The following is a 20,112-nucleotide window of genomic DNA, read 5'->3' as shown; positions in this document are numbered from 1 at the left end:
TTTTTGTTAATTATTGTAATTTACTGAGATAATGACTTTTGTGTTTTCATGGACTGTAAGCCATAATCACAACATTAACAGAAATAAACACTTGAAATAGATCACTCTGTTTGTAATGACTCTGTATAATGAGTTTCACTTTTTGTATTGAACTGAAATAAATTAACTTTGATTTTCTAATTTAGTGAGATGCACCTGTATGAGAAGATTGTTCCATGTATATGAGATGCAATGATTATGAAGCACTTTTAAATATTTGCTGTGGACCAAGCTGTAACCCTGTGTCTTCTAATCCTGACTAATCTCGGCAGCACTCTTCCTGTTTACACAGGACAATGTGCTGTTGAACTATGATTTTTAAGCTAGCTTATTTCATCAGACGAACGTGTGGTTTGCTTGTTCATCAGCAGCCAGTTTACCCTGATATATTGGGGTACATTTACACTGCACGATTCCAAACAGATATGACATTGGCAGCTGTCCTCCCAGGCGTGTGCCCTCGTCACTCCACGTTCAATGTGAACTCTGTAGTAAGAGAACTGCTGCACAAACCGTTCAACTGTTAACTATGCAGGCCATTTGGTGTGAATATATTAAATCACTGAATTCTGTATTTTTGTGTGTAAATGGATATACCATTGTAAGAAGTATAAAGCTTTTGTATAGAAACATCAGTTTTACCCATTTATTTCCTTGCAGTAAATATGCAACACCATGTAGAAACTGGTTATTTTGTAAAAACATACAAATCTATATAAAAGGCAGTGAAAAAGAAACAAAAAAAGTATTTTAGAGACACAATTCTAGAATGAAATGCCCATGAGCTCCAGTGCTACTAGCAGAAGAGGGCACTTGGACAGTGGTAGGAGTGCAGCCCCATGATCCTGAGTACAACATGCATCATGACTTATTTGGTTGCTACAAAGTAAATTTCTTGGGGTGATAGCGCTGTTCAAACTGAGCCACGTCAAATTTCCTTTTGCATCCTGCGTAGTTCATGTAGCGAATTTTTCCAAAAACCGCTCTTTCAGCCCAACCCTGGTCATGGATTCCACAAATAGACCACATGCAACCTGTGTAAGAAAGGTACGGAGAATAGTGAGGTTTATACGGGAATCTACCTATTCAGGCCATAGGCAAATGATTTCACTCCTTTCTGACATAAGATGTACATGTTGGGAAATAGTTCCTCTATATTGAAGTACATGTACATCACAGTGATCAGGGGGGGCACAGAAGCTGGTAACCACTTTAACTGACCATAGAGCTCCAGCAATAATAACTGACCGTAGTCAGTGCCATCGATGCGCTGTGGAGTGGCAACCCAACACTACAATGGCCTCAGTGTCTATAGAAGGGTGAGCAATCTTTTCTGGTCAGATTGAAACAACTCCTAAGATCACAATAAAACCTAAAGTTGTATTATGAAATGGGACATATATATATAATTTTGTAATTAAATGCCATGTAGGTCAGATATATGCAAGTTCCAGAACTCCCATCTATCACTAAACGGAGGCGTCGCCTTCTCGCCTGTTTACATTCTAGAATGGAAGAGACCATGCATGCTGCGCTTACTACTGTACTTAAAGGGTGACCGTACTTTTCACAACTTTTCAGAATAAGCAGTCCTGTGTGTGTACACGATACAGTATTTCTGGAAGTTATTAGTATTCCCCTCTGCATGCTCTGTCTAATTTGCAATCCACTAGGAGCTGGTAAGAGGAGACTAGCTGATAGTATCTCTCCTGTACACAGTACACAAGAGCAGGAGTCCCCATTTGTTTTTTTTTTATCTTAGAGAGACAAGTAGCAACAGAATGGAGAAAACTATACTGCAGTACTCAGCTGTGTGGATGTGAATCAAGATCTGGGTACAGTAAAAGACTTGTTAGAAAGTTCACCAATCTGTTCCTCTCCACTCTCAATGGAGTATAATAGGCAATATCATATGCCACCTGCAGTCTGTCTGGTCTGACAATCTGTCTTGCTCAGAGTGGATGAGAAGTTTAGGAAGCACAGGAGAGTTGAAGTGTCTGATTTCTTTGATAAGAAAATACTATTTTTTTTCTTGTACTGCTGATTTCACAGTTTAACACTTCTTTTCTAATGCAAGTTGCTAAAATGTGTTTCACTCCCTCCATAAAAGTACATTGAAGAGAGCCTCATACATGCATGGCCACCACTCTTAAGTCATCTACTCATTTTCTGAAGAGCTACACAGGGGTCAAGAGACTTCCATTCTGCAAATAATTGGAGGTTCCACAGAGGAAAACATAGTAAACCATAAGTAATAGTCTATCCTTGCTCTACACTACACGTCTTCTCTCTGGCAAGGAATGGCCATGACAGAAGCCACAGACCAGCATTTCTATGACCAGACTGTTGGGGGCCACACATGTAAGCATTGTGGGCTCCAGGTTATGCACCACTTGTCTATAAGCTGTATGTCAATGTGGAAATGACAGATCCAACACACTCAGGTGATAGGTACACTTCCCAGAGGTTTGATTGCCACAAACCCACTATCAGTATTTGATCAGTATTTTTCTTCTCAGGAGTGGGTTATAAATGCAGAATTGGTGATTTGTTTCTATTATACCTTTTCTCGGACTGTTCCTTTCCTGGTTTTGGCTCCCACTCCTGAGAAAAAAATACTGACTGAATACGGATAGTGGGGCTGTGTCCTAATCCTCAGAATAGAGGGGGAAAATCACAAGTTAAGTGATGTGACACCTTCAGTTTCTCCCAGTAGACCAACACTTCTGTCCTCTGTACAGGGAACAGTGGTATGCTGGGAAAACCAATGGACATTTATTTCCAAGATTGGTGAAGATCGCACAAGTCTGACCTGCTCCTCAGAAATAAGGCATAATATTATGAGATGAGAATATCTTTCTAAGTGACAAAACTTTGACATCAACCAGCACAATGAAACTAGTGCTGTTTCTGTACTTGCCTACATAGCCATTCGGATCACGTCCATCCAACTCAAAGCGATCATTAAGATAAATGGCAAAACGTAAGGCTTCTTCTGGGGAGCTGGTCCACTCAAGTATCTTCTTAGCCCAGTACATGCGCAAGAAGCCGTGCATCTTACCCTCATGAACCATCTGCAACTGATTCAAGGAAAGGGGGGTAACTCAAGGTTAGATCATTTTAGTCCTGAACTCATAGCCACACACAAACACTATATATATTATATATAAAAAAAATTGTCAAAAATTCAGAAGGTATCACACGATAAAGAATTGTTATGACATTTCAATTTCAGCATGTTCATTATTGCCACGGACTAGATCCACTATATAACAGTCTGCTTCCAGAAGACGGCAATTGGGCTGCAGAATGATATAAAACTATAATATACGAGCATAGAATAAGATTTTCAAACTAACCTCACATTGAATAATTTATGTTCAACTCATTTCTTCTATATATTACATAACCAGGATTAGATTTTTATACATGAAATTAATTTATTCTTGAAAAATACAGACAAAAGAGCAATCCATTACCTGAGCTGCGTTCCACAGAGGATCGTGAGTCTTCCCACTCTCCAGTTTCTCCAGAGTATACAGATGTGTCCGCTTGTCCTTTGCGTGATCTTTCAGAGTATTCTTGGCCCAGTCGTATGCACCTTGTTAAAATCAATGTGCAAACTTTCAACAAAAGCCTAAAACTGTACATTACTAACAGTGACCATCTGTCTAACATCAAAATGCTGAGGTCCAATTATTTTTAATGCCATTTAACAATGTTGTTAAAAATTAAAGGGGTCTCATCTTCCTATTGCTCCTATAAGCCTTAATGGAAAGTGATGTGCACAAGCATCTCCGTACAGGGGCTACTATACATTGTATATACTCAGCCTCCATAGAGTTGAGAATCCCAGTAGGTGGGAGCATTTCCGGAGAATCCCATGAAAATGCCATTAGTTGGAATACCACTTAAGGAGTTGTCCAGGCTTTCCATGAAAGTCTGCACTCACTCAATGTGACTGCAGACTTGTGAACGATCACATTGCGTGCAGTGTGCACTGTTAGGATTTTTGAGTGAATTGAGCATGGCCAAGCACATCTAACCGTAATGTGTCCAGGAGTACGCTTATCGCATTTTTGCGGTCACATAACTGCTTGGTATCGTTGCTGGGCTCGGTGAATCCTCACAGCGGTGCACACGATGTGAAAGCTCACAAGTCTGAAGTCATGTACAGTGACGGCAAAATTTTGTGAAAAGCCTGGAAAACCCCTTTAGAGGAATTTATCACCAGAATATTGCTTACCCATGTAAGGGCAGCATGATGTAGGGACAGAGACCCTGATTACAGAGATGTATTACTTACTGGGCTGCTCACTGCAGTTTTGCTAAACTCATATTGTTTTATCTACCGCAGATCTATCAGTTCTCTGAATGCAGAGTTCAGTATAACCCATCAAATGTTCTGATTCACATCTCTCTGTGTACACTGGGAGCTCATGAAAATGGCGGACCACATGGCAGCAAGTTTACTACTGATAAAATCACTATTTACTAGCAGGAAATGATTAAACCTACAAAAAGCAGCCCAGTAAGTGACATCACTGGAATCAGGGACTCTACATTATGCTGCTCTCAGATGGGATAGCAAAACACTGATAACAGAAGTGCACAAAACAGAGACCCCGAAGTAAGTGCGCAAAACAGAGACCCCCGAGGTAAGTGCGCAAAACAGAGACCCCCGAAGTAAGTGCACAAAACAGAGACCCCCGAAGTAAGTCTGCAGAACAGTGCATACACAATAGCTATCCACGACAGTAGTCTAAACACGGATCTTGCCACATATCCACAGCAAAGTCTACTTGTGTTACATATATTTCACTCTTATACACTAAAGGAGTAAAATCCAAAACAAATTCTGGTCAAAGTTGCCATACTTGGTTTTTCGCTACATGTAGATGGAGTTTTGCAAAGACCATTCACATGTATTTTAGGCCGGTTTCACAAGTCCATATATTTCCGGTACCGGAGATATCCTTGTGTCAATGTGTGCCACATCAGGAGCACACGTACCGGCACTTGGGAATCAGTACAGTTAGCTCTGTTCTCAAGCACCGGGGTGCTGAACGCTGCCCTCTTCATTGTCCCCTGCCAGCGCTGCAGGGACAATGATTAGAGTAGTAGTGTCTGCTCCCACAGTTTCCACCTTTAAAAATAAGAATAAAATAAAAAATCCTTATACTCACCTGTCCTAAGTGTCCCCAGCTGTAATCCATGCGACCGCTGAGCAAAGGAGCCGGGGAGAATAACACCTGCAGCGAGCGGGCCCCGGAGCTGCACTCAGTGAATGACAGGACACCGCTCGCTGAGCGCAGTTCCGGGGCCCGAACGCTGCAGCGGCTCATTCTTCCCGGCTCCTCTGCTGGGCGGTCGCAAGGATTACAGTGGGGGACACTTAGGACAGGTGAGTATAAGGATTTTTTATTTTATTCTTATTATTACAGGTGGAGACACCGGGAGCAGACTATGACTCTAATCATTATCCTCTGCTGGTGCCGATTTCAGCGCCAGCAGAGGACAATGATGAGGGCAGCATTCAGCACCCGGTGCTTGGGAACAGTGCGAACTGTACGCTGATTCCCAAGAGCCGGTATGTGTTAGACGGATGGTATTCATGTGCGGTACGTGTTTACACGGACCCATTGACTTGAATGGGTCCATGTGATCCGTGCTGCCAGCCAAAACCGGACATGTCAGCATGTGGAGCACACGGACACACAGTCAGTGGAAACACACTGACATGTGTGCAGATTTGCATGGGTCTACGTGTGTCAGTGTCTCCGGTACGTGTGGAAACTGTCACCACTCGTACCGGAGATACGGACGTGTGAAAGAGCCCTTAGTGTCATCCGCTCCAAAACAATTGTCTGAACTTCTATACAAAGGACAAAATAGATCTAATAAGTTCACTTTTAGAAAGGTAAAGTAATAGTGTTCTGAAGAGATGTATACGTAATAAACATCTCAATCAACTAGAAAAAAAATGTAAAGTTAATATGAAGTCTTTTATGGACCATAACATGGCAGACATAAGGCCAAAAAACACTTTATTCCCTAGATTCCCGAGAAGTGTGTAGATGGGGACCAACATTAGGTGACACAGAATACAATAAGACCACTTTGCAATCACCGTAAAATCCAGTAATCTTATCACAGTGATGGCATGTGTCCCCGGCCACAAGGTTGTCAGCCAGATTACTCCATGTCTCTATGATGGAAACCCCTTCACACAACGTGTGCAAAATTGATAAAGTCTGAGTATCACATGTAAATCCGTACCTTGCACCGTGTCATAGTTCTTGTTGTAGTAACAGTAATTGTCGGCCAGCTCTCTCCTCACTACAGCCTCCTCCACAAAGCTGTCCACAGACTCCTTGTACTTGCTGCGGTACTTCTGCACCTCCAGGATTGCTCGCTGAACAGACAGCTGACCTGAGGGACAACCATAGACATATGCATGTATACAGGACCTCCTCCGTGATCAGCGTTTGTAGGCAGACCAAAGCAAACAAGGCGCACTGAGCGATGTATACTAGCTCACACATAGGCTGCCATAGATCTCGGAAGTGTGAGTCCAGTTTACACAGGATGATGCGCCGATGAGAACGATTATCTTTTGTGCTGCATAAAATATCGGGTGGTATCAAAGATCTGGGCAGGGGAGAAGGTAAAAAAAGAGTATACAGACAGGGTGGTATAGCATCGCAGCTGATTCTTTCTGCAAGATAAAACATTTTCCTGTCCTGTCTGTATACCCTTTTTCTCCCCTGCCCAGGAGCTGTGGTATGATCAGACCATGTTCCTGTATGGTCAGACACAGCCATTACACAGTACACAGCAGGGGCACATTTATAAGATTATCTCAGCACAGGAACATTTTTTTTTTTATCACATCGAATTGTTCAACTTATTTGTATTCCAAGACCTATTAATTAAAATGAACTTTGTTCGTGGGAAAACCCCTTTAAGGAAAATCTGGTCACATTGACGTGTGACGGCTGCAGCCAGTTACAGCCTGCAGTGTTTTCATGCCATTCCCCATTGCTAAAACATAAGTATTACTGTTGTAATTTGTATGTAGGTATTGTTACTGTATGAGAGAACTATTACTGTAGGGAACAAAGAAGGTTTTATTATTTTGATGGACAGAGGGCCATATTCCTCTGTAGGGGAAATTACTGTGAGAGACACAAAGAAGGGTACTAGGTCTGTGGGGCACAATGTTAGTATGGGGGGGATTTTACTGGGAGGGCACTATAACTCAGGCACAAAAATGGGAATTTTACTTTGTGATGGCCACGATGAAGGAATTATTACTGTATGGAGGCAATAGTACTATTTACAGGTGCATCTCACTAAATTAGAATATCATCAAAAAGTTAATTTATTTCAGTTCTTCAATACAAAAAGTGAAACTCCTATATTATATAGATTCATTACACACAGAGTGATCTATTTCAAGTGTTTATTTCTGTTAATGTTGATGATTATGGCTTACAGCCAATGAAAACACAAAAGTCATTATCTCAGTAAATTAGAATACTTTATAACAACAGCTTGAAAAATGTTTTTGAAATCTGAAATGTTGGCCTACTGAAATGTATGTTCAGTAAATGCACTCAATACTTGGTCGGGGCTCCTTTTACATTAATTACTGCATCAATGCGGCGTGGCATGGAGGCGATCAGCCTGTGGCACTGCTGAGGTGTGATGGAAGCCCAGGTTGCTTTGATAGCACCCTTCAGCTCATCTGCATTGTTGGGTCTGGTGTCTCATTTTCCTCTTGACAATACCCCATAGATTCTCTATGGGGTTAAGTTCAGGCGAGTTTGCTGGCCAATCAAGCACAGTGATACTGTTGTTTTTAAACCAGGTATTGGTACTTTTGGCAGTGTGGTCAGGGGCCAAGTCTTGCTGGAGAATGAAATTTCCATCTCCAAAAAGCTTGTTGGCAGAGGGAAGCATGAAGTGCTCTAAAATTTCCTGGTAGACGGCTGCGCTGACTTTGATCTTGATAAAACACAGTGGACCTACACCAGCAGATGACATGGCTCCCCAAACCATCACCGATTGTGGAAACTTCACACTAGACCTCAAGCAGCTTGGATTGTGTGCCTCTCCACTCTTCCTCCAGACTCTGAGACCTTGTGGAGTGTGTCAATGACTGCCTTCTGGACATCTGTTAAGTCAGCAGTCTTCCCCATGATTGTGGAGCCTACTGAAGCAGACTTAGGGACCTTTTAAAACGCTTAGGAAGCCTTTGCAGGTGTTTTTTGTTATTTTTCAGACTATAAGACAAACTTTTTTCCTCCAGAATTATGGAGGAAAGTGGGGGGTGCGTCTTATAGTCCGAAAAATAATCCTTAATCACGTTTTAGAGGGGGCATGCAAATCTTTGTGAAGACACTGACTGGCAAAACAATCACTGCAACGTGGCTCCTGCAGCGCTTGGCGGTCATTTGTGCCCGCTACTAAAGAGCATGAATATTTACCCCCTCGGGAGTGGAGAGGGTGTCAATATTCATGCTCTTTAATAGCGGACACACGCGATCGCCCGGCAGCAGGAGCCACACTATGGCTCCAGTGTGCGCCCGCTATCAAGGAGCGTGCAGTCACTGTTCCCCACGCACACAGTCCCGGCGTGGGGAGCAGGGACTCTTCTGGCACAGCATCTCCCTGTGTGAGCGCGCATGTCAGTGATGTCATTGGGGGATGAGGAGATAATGCATACTAGGATTGGGGGATGAGGGGTGCCATGCATACCAGGATCGGGGATGAGTGGGTGCCAGGCATACCAGAATGAGGGGGTGCCAGGCATACCAGGATGAGGGGAAGCCTTGCATGCCAGGATGAGGGGAAGCCTTGCATGCCAGGATGAGGGGAAGCCTTGCATGCCAGGATGAGGGGGTGCCAGGCATATCAAGATGTGGGGGTGCCAGGCATACCAGGATGTGAGGGAGCCAGGCATACTAGGATGTGAGGGAGCCAGGCATACCAGGATGTGAGGGATGAGGGGGGGGGCTTGCATGCCAGGATGGGGGGTGCCATGCATACCAGGATGAGGGGTGCCATGCATACCAGGATGAAGGGAGCCATGCATACCAGGATGAAGGGAGCCATGCATACCAGGATGAGGGATGAGGGGAAGCCTTGCATACCAGGATGAGAGATGAGGAGTGCCATGCATACCAGGATTGGGGATGAGGGGTGCCATGCATAACAGGATCGGGGATGAGGAGGGGCCTTGCATACCAGGATGAGGGGGTGCCAGGCATATCAAGATATGGGAGTGCCAGGCATATCAGGATGTGGGGGTGCCAGGCATACCAGGATGTGGGGGTGCCAGGCATATCAGGATGAGAGGATGAGGGGGGACCTTGCATGCCAGGATGGGGGGTGCCATGCATACCAGGATGAGGGGTGCCATGCATACCAGGATGAGGGGAGCCATGCATACCTGGATGAGGTGAAGCCTTGCATACCAGGATGAGGTGAAGCCTTACATACCAGGATGAGGGGAAGCCTTGCATACCAGGATGAAGGGGGCCTTGCATGCCAGGATGAGGGATGAGGGGTGCCATGCATACCAGGATGAGGGGTGCCAAGCATACCAGGATGAGGGGTGCCATGTATACCAGGAAGAGGGGCTATTAGAACAGAATTAGGGGATATTACCCCTATAACAGTGTCAGCAGCAGACCCTCTCCCCCTTAACAGGGCATCATGACCACATTTTTTTTTTCCCCTATTTTCCTCCTCTAAAACCCAGGTGCGTCTTATGGTCCGAAAAATACGGTAATTATTCTAATTTACTGAGATAATGACTTTTGTGTTTTCATTGGCTGTAAGCCATAATCATCAACATTAACAGAAATAAACACTTGAAATAGATCGCTCTGTAATGACTCTATATAATATATGAGGTTCACTTTTTGTATTGAAGAACTGAAATAAATAAATGTTTTGATGATATTCTAATTTAGTGAGATGCACCTTTATGTGGCATCAAGAGGGAAATTAGGGGTAGCAGAAGGATGAGGCGTTGTGCACAAACAGGGATCATGGATAGAAGTCTTGGCTCGGATAGTGAAGGTATCGGTAAGCTGACAATGTGGCCCCCCTAAAGTCACTGGAACTGTGCATTATTTAGAAGTATACTATATCAAACACATAGCTGAGCTGATCTATCTAAGCCTGCCGCGTTATAAAAGTTGTCCTGTAGATATGTGGTGACTGATACACATTATTTATTTGGGATCTTATAAGAACACCATCAATGCCCCTGCTGTAAAAAGGAAATATTAGAGGAAAATACATAATTCTTTTTTTAAATAACTCACCAAAATGAAACCATGGAGACAGGTTGCTGAGAGCGTGACAATTCGGATTGTTTCGGTTAGAGTTAAAAGATTTGAGCCGTTCCGATATAAAGGAGTGGAGCACGGTCATGGCCGCCTTTGATCCTGGTTTTGCCCATTCTACTTCCTTAACTGTACGATCTACTTCCAAACTGGCATAGCACTTATCCCAATCTACAGGCTGGAGGAGAAGGATGACAGGTAAGGCATATAGACATGTTTAATACTTCCTACCCCTTATTGCTATGTATCGAATGCACAATTTATCAGTAAAAGAGCTACTGAATTGTAAGCACATCATATGGAAAGCCAACAAAAAGGAGGGGAAAAGGTTATTATCTATTCTGGGATCTTTTCCAAAAAGTAGAAAAAATAATCTTTATTTTTTTTATAATAATAATCTTAATAATCTTTATTTTTATATAGCGCTAACATATTCCGCAGCGCTTTACACACACATTCATTGTTGTCCCAATTGGGGCTCACAATTTACATTCCCTATCAGTATGACTTTGGAGTGTGGGAGGAAACCGGAGAACCCGGAGGAAACCCACGCAAACACGGGGAGACCATATAAACTTCTTGCAGATGTTGTCCTTGATGGGATATGAACCCTGGACCTCAGAGCAGCAAGGCTGCAATGCTAACCACTGAGCCACCGTGCAGCCCGAGAAAATGACACGTCGTAACTGGGTTTCAAGTTATTTTAGATACATTGAATGGTATAAGGAAAATAAGAAATACCACCTCCTGCCCAATACTAGAAATAAGTGTCCCTGGGTACATAGATTATTTTTACCTAGTGAACCTCCAACATCAATACTAACCTCAGCCGCGAGTTTGGAGCTGTATGGATGAGTAATGACTGGAGGGAAGTCAGTAAGGAACTGAGAGAGCTGGTCATGGATTTTTCTCCGAATGGTACGAGCTCCATACTCCTGTTTATTGGAAGCAACCCAGCAGGGGACAATATTATGGGCATCCACCTGGAAATGAACCAAAGTCCGTATACAGTACAGACCAAACGTTTGGACACCTTCTCATTTAATTTTTTTTCTGTATTTTCATGACTATGAAAATTGTACATTCACACTGAAGGCATCAAAACTATGAATTAACACATGTGGAATTATATACTTAACAAAAAAGTGTGAAACAACTGAAAATATGTCTTATATTCTAGGTTCTTCAAAGTAGCCACCTTTTGCTTTGATGACTGCTTTGCACACTCTTGGCATTCTCTTGATGAGCTTCAAGAGGTAGTCACCGGAAATGGTCTTCTAACAATCTTGAAGGAGTTCCCAGAGATGCTTAGCACTTGGCCCTTTTGCCTTCATTCTGCGGTCCAACTCACCGCAAACCATCTCGATTGGGTTCAGGTCTGGTGACTGTGGAGGCCAGGTCATCTGGCGTAGCACCCCATCACTCTCCTCCTTGGTCAAATAGCCCTTACACAGCCTGGAGGTGTGTTTGGGGTCATTGTCCTGTTGAAAAATAAATGATGGTCCAACTAAACGCAAACCAGATGGAATAGGATGCCGCTGCAAGATGCTGTGGTAGCCATGCTGGTTCAGTGTGCCTTCAATTTTGAATAAATCCCCAACAGTGTCACCAGCAAAGCACCCCCACACCATCACACCTCCTCCTCCATGCTTCACGGTGGGAACCAGGCATGTAGAGTCCATCCGTTCACCTTTTCTGCATCGCACAAAGACACGGTGGTTGGAACCAAAGATCTCAAATTTGGACTCATCAGACCAAAGCACAGATTTCCACTGGTCTAATGTCCATTCCTTGTGTTCTTTAGCCCCAACAAGTCTCTTCAGCCTGTTGCCTGTCCTTAGCAGTGGTTTCCTAGCAGCTATTTTACCATGAAGGCCTGCTGCATAAAGTCTAAAGTCTCCTCTTAACAGTTGTTGAAGAGATGTGTCTGCTGCTAGAACTCTGTGTGGCATTGACCTGGTCTCTAATCTGAGCTGCTGTTAACCTGCGATTTCTGAGGCTGGTCACTCGGATAAACTTATCCTCAGAAGCAGAGGTGACTCTTGGTCTTCCTTTCCTGGGGCGGTCCTCATGTGAGACAGTTTCTTTGTAGCGCTTGATGGTTTTTGCAACTGCACTTGGGGACACTTTCCAAGTTTGCCCAGTTTTTCACACTGACTGACCTTCATTTCTTAAAGTAATGATGGCCACTCGTTTTTCTTTACTTAGCTGCTTTTTTCTTGCCATAATACAAATTCTAACAATCTATTCAGTAGGACTATCAGCTGTGTATCCACCAGACTTCTGCACAACACAACTGATGGTCCCAACCCCATTTATAAGGCAAGAAATCCCACTTATTAAACCTGACAGGGCACACCTGTGAAGTGAAAACCATTTCCGGTGACTACCTCTTGAAGCTCATCAAGAGAATGCCAAGAGTGTGCAAAGCAGTCATCAAGGCAAAAGGTGGCTACTTTGAAGAACCTAGAATATAAGACATATTTTCAGTTGTTTCACACTTTTTTGTTAAGTATATAATTCCACATGTGTTAATTCATAGTTTTGATGCCTTCAGTGTGAATGTACAATTTTTAAAGTCATGAAAATACAGAAAAATCTTTAAATGAGAAGGTGTGTCCAAACTTTTGGTCTGTACTGTACGTACAACTAGTAGGGTGGCTTCACACATTACATCTGTGGTGCGTTATTTTTTGACCATTGATTTTTTTTTAAATGCATTTATCACTACACCTATAAAAAAATTCACCTGCACAAGAGGAACATCTTTGGGTAAACGTTCAGAGACATCGGACACCCACTGCAAGGGGACACGCAGAGGTGCAAAGTCAGTCACCACCCCACCAATGCTATGTTTTTTCACAAAACTTGGGAGAACATCCTTTGCGTATCCAATAAGCAAATGGAAGGGAATGTTGAGACCTTTACAATCCTGAAACAAAGACAATCTGGATGTTTAAGATGTCCATAATAATTGAAATCCCCCTTACCCATGTTACTTTTAGTAATACCTCAGACACTTCTTGCAACCCCTTCAGCATAAAGCCATAGTGTCGGATGGTGGCTTCTAAGAACTTTGGAACTAAACAGAAGACGACATGCAGTGGGAGCTTTTGCTTCAGAGCCAGGCGCTGAGCATACAGAAAGGCCCAATTATCTAAAAATGGAGGTACAAGTAGACATCGTCAGTGTCTTCCAGAACATCTCAAATTAGGAAGAATTTAAAGACTTTAGAGGTGTCCACACTAAGAAAAAAGTGGGGTAGTTACCCATTACAACCCATAAGATGGAAGCTGTCATTTTTCAAAAGTCCTCTAAAAATAAGATCTAATGGTTGCTACAGGAAATCAATAAATGTACCTTCAACTCTCTGATCCCTGGACATCCAGTACACTATGCCCTGGGCATCATCTTTCAGGTCGGCCTCTGGAGACACCAAACGTACCCTTTTCTTGTTAAATTTAAAGTCCGACACAGAGGTAGCAACACCTAAGCGAGCATTCTTCACTGCCTCTAGCAGATCTCCATCTGCATTAACACCTTTTTTCTCTTGAATCTTCCTCCTCTTGGCATCACCATCTGAGGTCTCACTGTTACTCGCATCAGATATTACTTTAGACTTGCTCTTATTTTCTTGGGGTTTTCTTTTTCCTTGACTTTTGGAAGCAGTGGTTGATTTGGTCTTGGTGTCATCTTCGTGGCTGGCAGCAGACTTTTCGCTTTCACTCCCTTCCCTTTTTCCCTTTGGAGCCTTTGCCTTCTGAGACATGGTTCGGAGTTTTGTCAAGGGAAGAATAAAATGGCAATAGCGTGGAAACAGTTTGGCTTTTCTAGTAGAAATGGGAAAAAAAAAAACACATTAATTTAGAAGAGTAGAGATTCTCCAAAATATTACAGTTGAGATTTCTGTACATTACATATTTTAGATATTTATTCATTAGGGAAAAAAAAAAAAAAAAAACACTATAAAAAAAATATTAAAAGTTAGAGTGGAACAAGATACCGAAGCACATATCATTGATGGACATTTAACCAGCGACTGGTCCAAGAGTTTCATCATATCGATTTACCATAAAAAAATAAATAAAAAAATAGTAGACCAAATATATGTATGACTGGCAGGTCCAGACAAAAAAATCCTGAGAAGTCCTCTAGAACAGAAGGAATGGCTGCTGAAATGAACAGATGGCCAACAATTATACCAGGACGCCATAAGCGGGCATTCAGCACTGGTCTGCTTCCCCCATCTATAACATGGGTCCTAACAGTGTGCCTCCCCCCTAGTCACTGGGGGATTCAGCAGATTAATCTGGACAAAGATAATGTACGCAAACTGTTATCAGCAATATCACAAAATACTGGAAAAACAGAACAGCAGCTCCCATATTATAGCCAGGAACTGTTGGTATAGTTAGCGCCTGGTTATAACCTACTAAGTCCTGTTCACACTTTGCAGTTTTGATGTGAAGCTCTTAGTCATAAGGAGGAATAAACATTAGGAGAAATATAACTAATAACTGTGTAGGGCCACGTTCCCAAGTGCAGAAGCCCTGCGTGTTTTGCACATACTCCGCAGGTGCCCACCCCACTATACATACACAATAGTAATCTGATCTTGATTGTTGCACATTTTTCAAGCTTCCCATAGTCAGCGCGGAGTGTGGAGCAGCAGTGTAGGTCCAGTAAATGAGTATTGATTTTTTTTTATTAGTATTTTTAATTCCCTACCACCCGTGGCCCATTAACAATGTGTTGTTAGGTAGAGATGAAGCCCTTTAGCGCAGCTCTTGGTCGTCACACCAGACACATGCCTCTGATGGCACAGCACCACTGCAGATCAGACGCCATATATTAGAAAAGTATTCTGATTGTTATCTATATGGCATATTGAACTGACAGGCACCGGATGAGGGATCTCATGACCCACTTAGCAGAAGTCAGCAGCAAAGAGTAGACAGAAGAGATCTGGACGACCATGGCCCAGCTTCTACAGCTGTACGTGCGTCCTGGGACCGATCCAACCAATCATTTATCACACATCCTATACCTTGTCAGAAAACACTTTAGAGGGGATCTGTTACCATGAAAATGCCGTCCAATCTGCAGACACCATGTTATAGAGCAGAGGGAGCTGAGCAGATTGATATACTGTTTTGTGGGAAAAGATTCTGTATTATCCGTGCTTCCGTCATTTAATCCCCTGATCTTCTGGGATTTTCGGACCAGTGGGCGGTCCTATCAGTGATTGACATTCATCTCTGTATGCATTCCTATACAAAGACAGCTGTCAGTCACTGATAGGACCGCCAATGGGCCGAAAATCCCAGAAGATCAGGGGATTAAAACACCACTCCAGCGGGTTTTTTTATTTCAGGGCTGAAGTGGTGCCACAAATGTAAGTTCCTTGGTATTATACTCACCAGCCGTTGTCGTCATCTCTTTCCAGTGCCACCCCCGTCTGGCGGACCACATGTTATGACCACAGCTTCTGACGGACCAGAAGTCATAGGCGACAATCACAAGCTCTAAGTGTAAGTCTATGCGAGACTCGTTCTGACTCTCATAGTATTACATTGAGAAGTGACCTCTGGCTCCCCCAGCACATACTGGAGCAATCTGCAGGTCACAACTAGCAGAAGATGACTGGAGCGGAGCTGATAACAGATGAAGATGGCGACGGGTACAGCTAAAACCAGGTGCAAGGAACTTAGATTAATGACATCACTCTAATCCTGAAATAAAAAAGAAACACTGGAGTGATGCTTTAAAGGAACCTGTCAGCAGAAAAAAACACTATTAACCTGCAGATATGGGGTTGATCTGCAGATTGATAGCGTTACTAACCTGCCCGGCGCCTGCACTTAGCTGAACGTTGCGGGGAGAATAAACTTTATTTTCTCCTCGCAAATTACGACTACATACAGGCGCCGGGCAGGTTAGTAACGCTATCAATCTACAGAATAACCCCATATCTGCAGGTTAATAGCAGTATTTTCTGGTGACAGCTTCCCTTTAAGGTCATTCTTCCTACCATCTATTGCTTTACAGGTACAATGAGCCCTGCGCTCCGGCATTACCTGGGCTATCAGATGTGCCGCTGTCAGATGGACATCACTGGATCTGGACTTTCAGCCTCTGGATGTCACTAAGTGCCCAGTCACTGTCAGGAAGCACAGAGCTTTAAAACAATACACAAAGTCCATTAGAAAGATGTAGAATTTCATTACCAGGAGAACTGCTGGCGGCAGAGAAGGCTCCCATGTATAGAGTGCCATTACAGGACACCTCACATCACCAAATCCCCGTATATACCGCTGAGCCCAGCAGTAACAGTCAGGCTCGCACACGCCTGCTGTGGTGCAGTCTCTATGCCCTGCAGCCGTGCGCTCCCCTCTCCCGTCCCCGGTAATTACCGTCCCCGCTCCTCTTCCTTGTGTAACATTCACACGGGCGCGCCACAGCGGCAGCACCTTACATAACGTGCAGCATAGGGGGCTTTCAGGATGACGTCCTGTGCGCACATTTCCGGAAAATGATGGGCGGACAGCGACTCCTGCTGGTGCAGGAAAGAATCGGCTCACGAGGACACTACGCGGACTCAGTGCAGCATAGAAGGATACAGGAAGGTTGGCAGCTGTGATATTACTGACTGCAGACTAATCCGTGCTTGTGTAGCGTTCACACTGCCATCTGTTATGCGATAGACAACCAATCAATCCAGCATTTGTTTAAACAGATTAAACACATTTATTCTGCTTTTCACTATTGGACATTTGGAAGCGATGTGTTTTTGTTAGGCTGTGCCTGTAAGCAGGAGCTGCACCAGACCATGGGCTCTCCTGTTGGTCATCCAGGGCCAGATTTGTCACTGATTGTAAACGACATATGGTTACAGAGTAACATGGCCGGCTCCAGGTTTTTGTGGGCCCGGGCTAAAGAGTCTCAGTGGGCCCCTTTAACACATACCACGATTCATGATGCAGAGAAATATATACACTGCTCAAAAAATAAAGGAAACACTCAAATAACACATCCTAGATCTGAATGAATGAAATATTCTCATTGAATACTTTGTTCTATACAAAGTTGAATGTGCTGACCACAAAATCACACAAAAATCATCAATGGAAATCAAATTTATTAACCAATGGAAGCCTGGATTTGGAGTCACCCCCAAAATTAAAGTGGAAAAACACACTACAGGCTGATCCAACTTTGGTGTAATGTCTTTAAGACAAGTCAAAATAAGGCTCAGTATAGTGTGTGGCCTCCACGTGCCTGTATGACCTCCCTACAACGCCTAGGCATGCTCCTGATGAGGTTGCGGATGGTCTCCTGTGGGATCTCCTCCCAGACCTGGACTAAAGCATCCGCCAACTCCTGGACAGTCTGTGGTGCAACGTGACGTTGATGGATGGAGCGAGACATGATGTCCAAGATGTGCTCAATCGGATTCAGGTCTGGGGAACGGGCGGGCCAGTCCATAGCTTCAATGCTTTCATCTTGCAGGAACTGCTGACACACTTCAGCCACATGAGGTCTGGCATTGTCCTGCATTAGGAGGAACCCAGGGCCAACCGCACCAGCATATGGTCTCACAAGGGGTCTGAGGATCTCATCTTGGTACCTAATGGCAGTCAGGCTACCTCTGGCGAGCACATGGAGGGCTGTGTGGCCCTCCAAAGAAATGCCACCCCACACCATTACTGACCCACTGCAAAACAGGTCATGCTGAAGGATGTTGCAGGCAGCAGATCGCTCTCCACGGCGTCTCCAGACTCTGTCACGTCTGTCACATGTGCTCAGTGTGAACCTGCTTTCATCTTTGAAGAGCACAGGGCGCCAGTGGCGACTTTGCCAATCCTGGTGTTCTGTGGCAAATGCCAAGCGTCCTGCATGGTGTTGGACTGTGAGCACAACCCCCATCTGTGGACGTCGGGCCCTCATACCACCCTCATGGAGTCGGTTTCTAACCGTTTGTGCAGACACATGCACATTTGTGGCCTGCTGGAGGTCATTTTGCAGAGCTCTGGCAGTGCTCCTCCTGTTCCTCCTTGCACAAAGGCAGAGGTAGCGGTCCTGCTGCTGGGTTGTTGCCCTCCTACGGCCCCCTCCACGTCTCCTGGTGTACTGGCCTGTCTCCTGGTAGCGCCTCCAGCCTCTGGACACTACGCTGACAGACACAGCAAACCTTCTGGCCACAACTCGCATTGATGTGCCATCCTGGATGAGCTGCACTACCTGAGCAACTTCTGTGGGTTGTAGAGTCCGTCTCATGCTACCACGAGTGTGAAAGCACAACCAACATTCAAAAGTGACCAAAACATCAGCCAGAAAGCATTGGTACTGAGATGCGGTCTGTGGTCCCCACCTGCAGAACCACTCCTTTATTGAGGGTGTCTTGATAATTGCCAATAATTTCCATCTATTGTCTATTCCATTTGCACAACAGCATGTGAAATTGATTGTCAATCAGTGTTGCTTCCTAAGTGGACAGTTTGATTTCACAGAAGTTTGATTTACTTGGAGTTATATTCTGTTGTTTAAGTGTTCCCTTTATTTTTTTGAGCAGTGTATATAGTACAATGCAAAGATTTCACTTCTTACATTACATGAGTGATATCTATAGTAAATTCTACAATAGCTCAGAAAACGGCGAATCCTCGTAGCGTACAGTGCAGACTGGACAATATAGTCCTCCATACAGTATTATGGTCACCACATAGTCCTCCATACAATATTATGGGCACCACTAAGTCCTCCATACAGGATACTGGCCCCCATATATTACTCCATACAGAATAATGGACCCCATATAATGCTCCAAACAGAATACTGGCTCCCATATAATGCTCCATACAGAATACTGGCCCCCATATAACGCTCCATACAGAATACTGACCCCCATATAACGCTCCATACAGAATACTAGCCCCCAAAATAACGCTCCATACAGAATACTGCCCCCCATATAACGCTCCATACAGAATACTGGCCCCCATATGACGCTCCATACAGAATACTGGCCTCCATATAACGCTCCATACAGAATACTGGCCCCCTTATAACGCTCCATATAAAATACTGGCCCCCATTTAATGCCCCATGCAGGCTATGCCGCCATATAATGCCTCATGCAGGCTGTGCCCCCATATAATGCCCCATGCAGGCTGGGCCCCCATATAATGCCCCATGCAGACTGTGCCCCCATATAATGCCCCATACAGGCTGTTCCCCCATATAATGCCCCATGCAGGCTGTGCCCCCATATAATACCCATGCCTCCTGGGCCCCCATATAATGCCCCATGACTCCTGGACCCCCATATAATGCCCCATGACTCCTGGACCCCGAGATAATGCCCCATGCATCCTGGGCCCCTATATAATGCCTCATGCATTCTTGGCCCCCACATTATGTCTCATGCCTCCTGGGCCCCCATATAATGCCCCATGCAGGTGCCTCATGCCTCCTGGGCACCCATATAATGCTCCATGCAGGTGCCCCATGTCTCCATACATAAAAAAAAATTAAATCAAATACTCACTCACCTCACCTGCTGCCTACTCTGCTCCGGACTCCTCAGCCATCAGCCACGTCACCGTCTTTCCGCTCTGTGCTGTGACTGCTCAGCAAAGGGCGCGGTGGAAAGACGTCATCGTGCCCTCTGACCTGAGACATCACAGTGCAGCAGTCGCGGAAGATACAGGAC

The 20,112-nt window shown here is 44.3% G+C and overlaps 1 protein-coding gene across 2 annotated transcripts; it reads right to left on the bottom strand.

The window, feature by feature from the left end:
• Positions 1–671: 671 nt before the first annotated feature.
• On the bottom strand, positions 672–16,960 carry LOC141259359 (deoxyribodipyrimidine photo-lyase-like). Of its 2 annotated transcripts, none has more exons than XM_073675231.1 (11): positions 16,814–16,960; positions 16,478–16,578; positions 13,761–14,230; positions 13,412–13,557; positions 13,150–13,332; positions 11,225–11,383; positions 10,380–10,578; positions 6,319–6,471; positions 3,519–3,640; positions 2,960–3,119; positions 672–1,073 (listed from the first exon to the last, which is right to left on the bottom strand). In XM_073675231.1, exons 3-11 carry the CDS (start codon positions 14,167–14,169, stop codon positions 919–921), a joined length of 1,686 nt encoding a protein of 561 aa, XP_073531332.1. In that variant the 5' UTR covers positions 14,170–14,230; positions 16,478–16,578; positions 16,814–16,960; the 3' UTR covers positions 672–918. The 2 variants fall into 2 exon arrangements, with proteins under 2 accessions (XP_073531332.1, XP_073531333.1); XM_073675232.1 differs by having other exon boundaries at positions 16,478–16,560.
• Positions 16,961–20,112: the final 3,152 nt, after the last annotated feature.

Source organism: Phyllobates terribilis, unplaced genomic scaffold (genome assembly GCF_046119375.1).
Source record: "Phyllobates terribilis strain yellow unplaced genomic scaffold, ASM4611937v1 Scaffold_3__8_contigs__length_932513732, whole genome shotgun sequence".
Taxonomy (NCBI): Eukaryota; Metazoa; Chordata; class Amphibia; order Anura; family Dendrobatidae; genus Phyllobates; species Phyllobates terribilis.
This window is presented reverse-complemented; position numbering and strand designations above follow the sequence as displayed.

What these genes read in the sequence shown, in the direction of transcription:
- LOC141259359 (XM_073675231.1), bottom strand. Translation starts at nt 14,169, where the DNA reads ATGTCTCAGAAGGCAAAGGCTCCAAAGGGAAAAAGGGAAGGGAGTGAA. An exon ending in GGTTGCAAGAAGTGTCTGAG is followed by an intron (nt 13,333 to 13,411) that starts GTATTACTAAAA and finishes TCTTTGTTTCAG; the next exon opens with GATTGTAAAGGTCTCAACAT. An exon ending in GTCTCCATGGTTTCATTTTG is followed by an intron (nt 6,472 to 10,379) that starts GTGAGTTATTTA and finishes GTTGTCCCTCAG; the next exon opens with GTCAGCTGTCTGTTCAGCGA.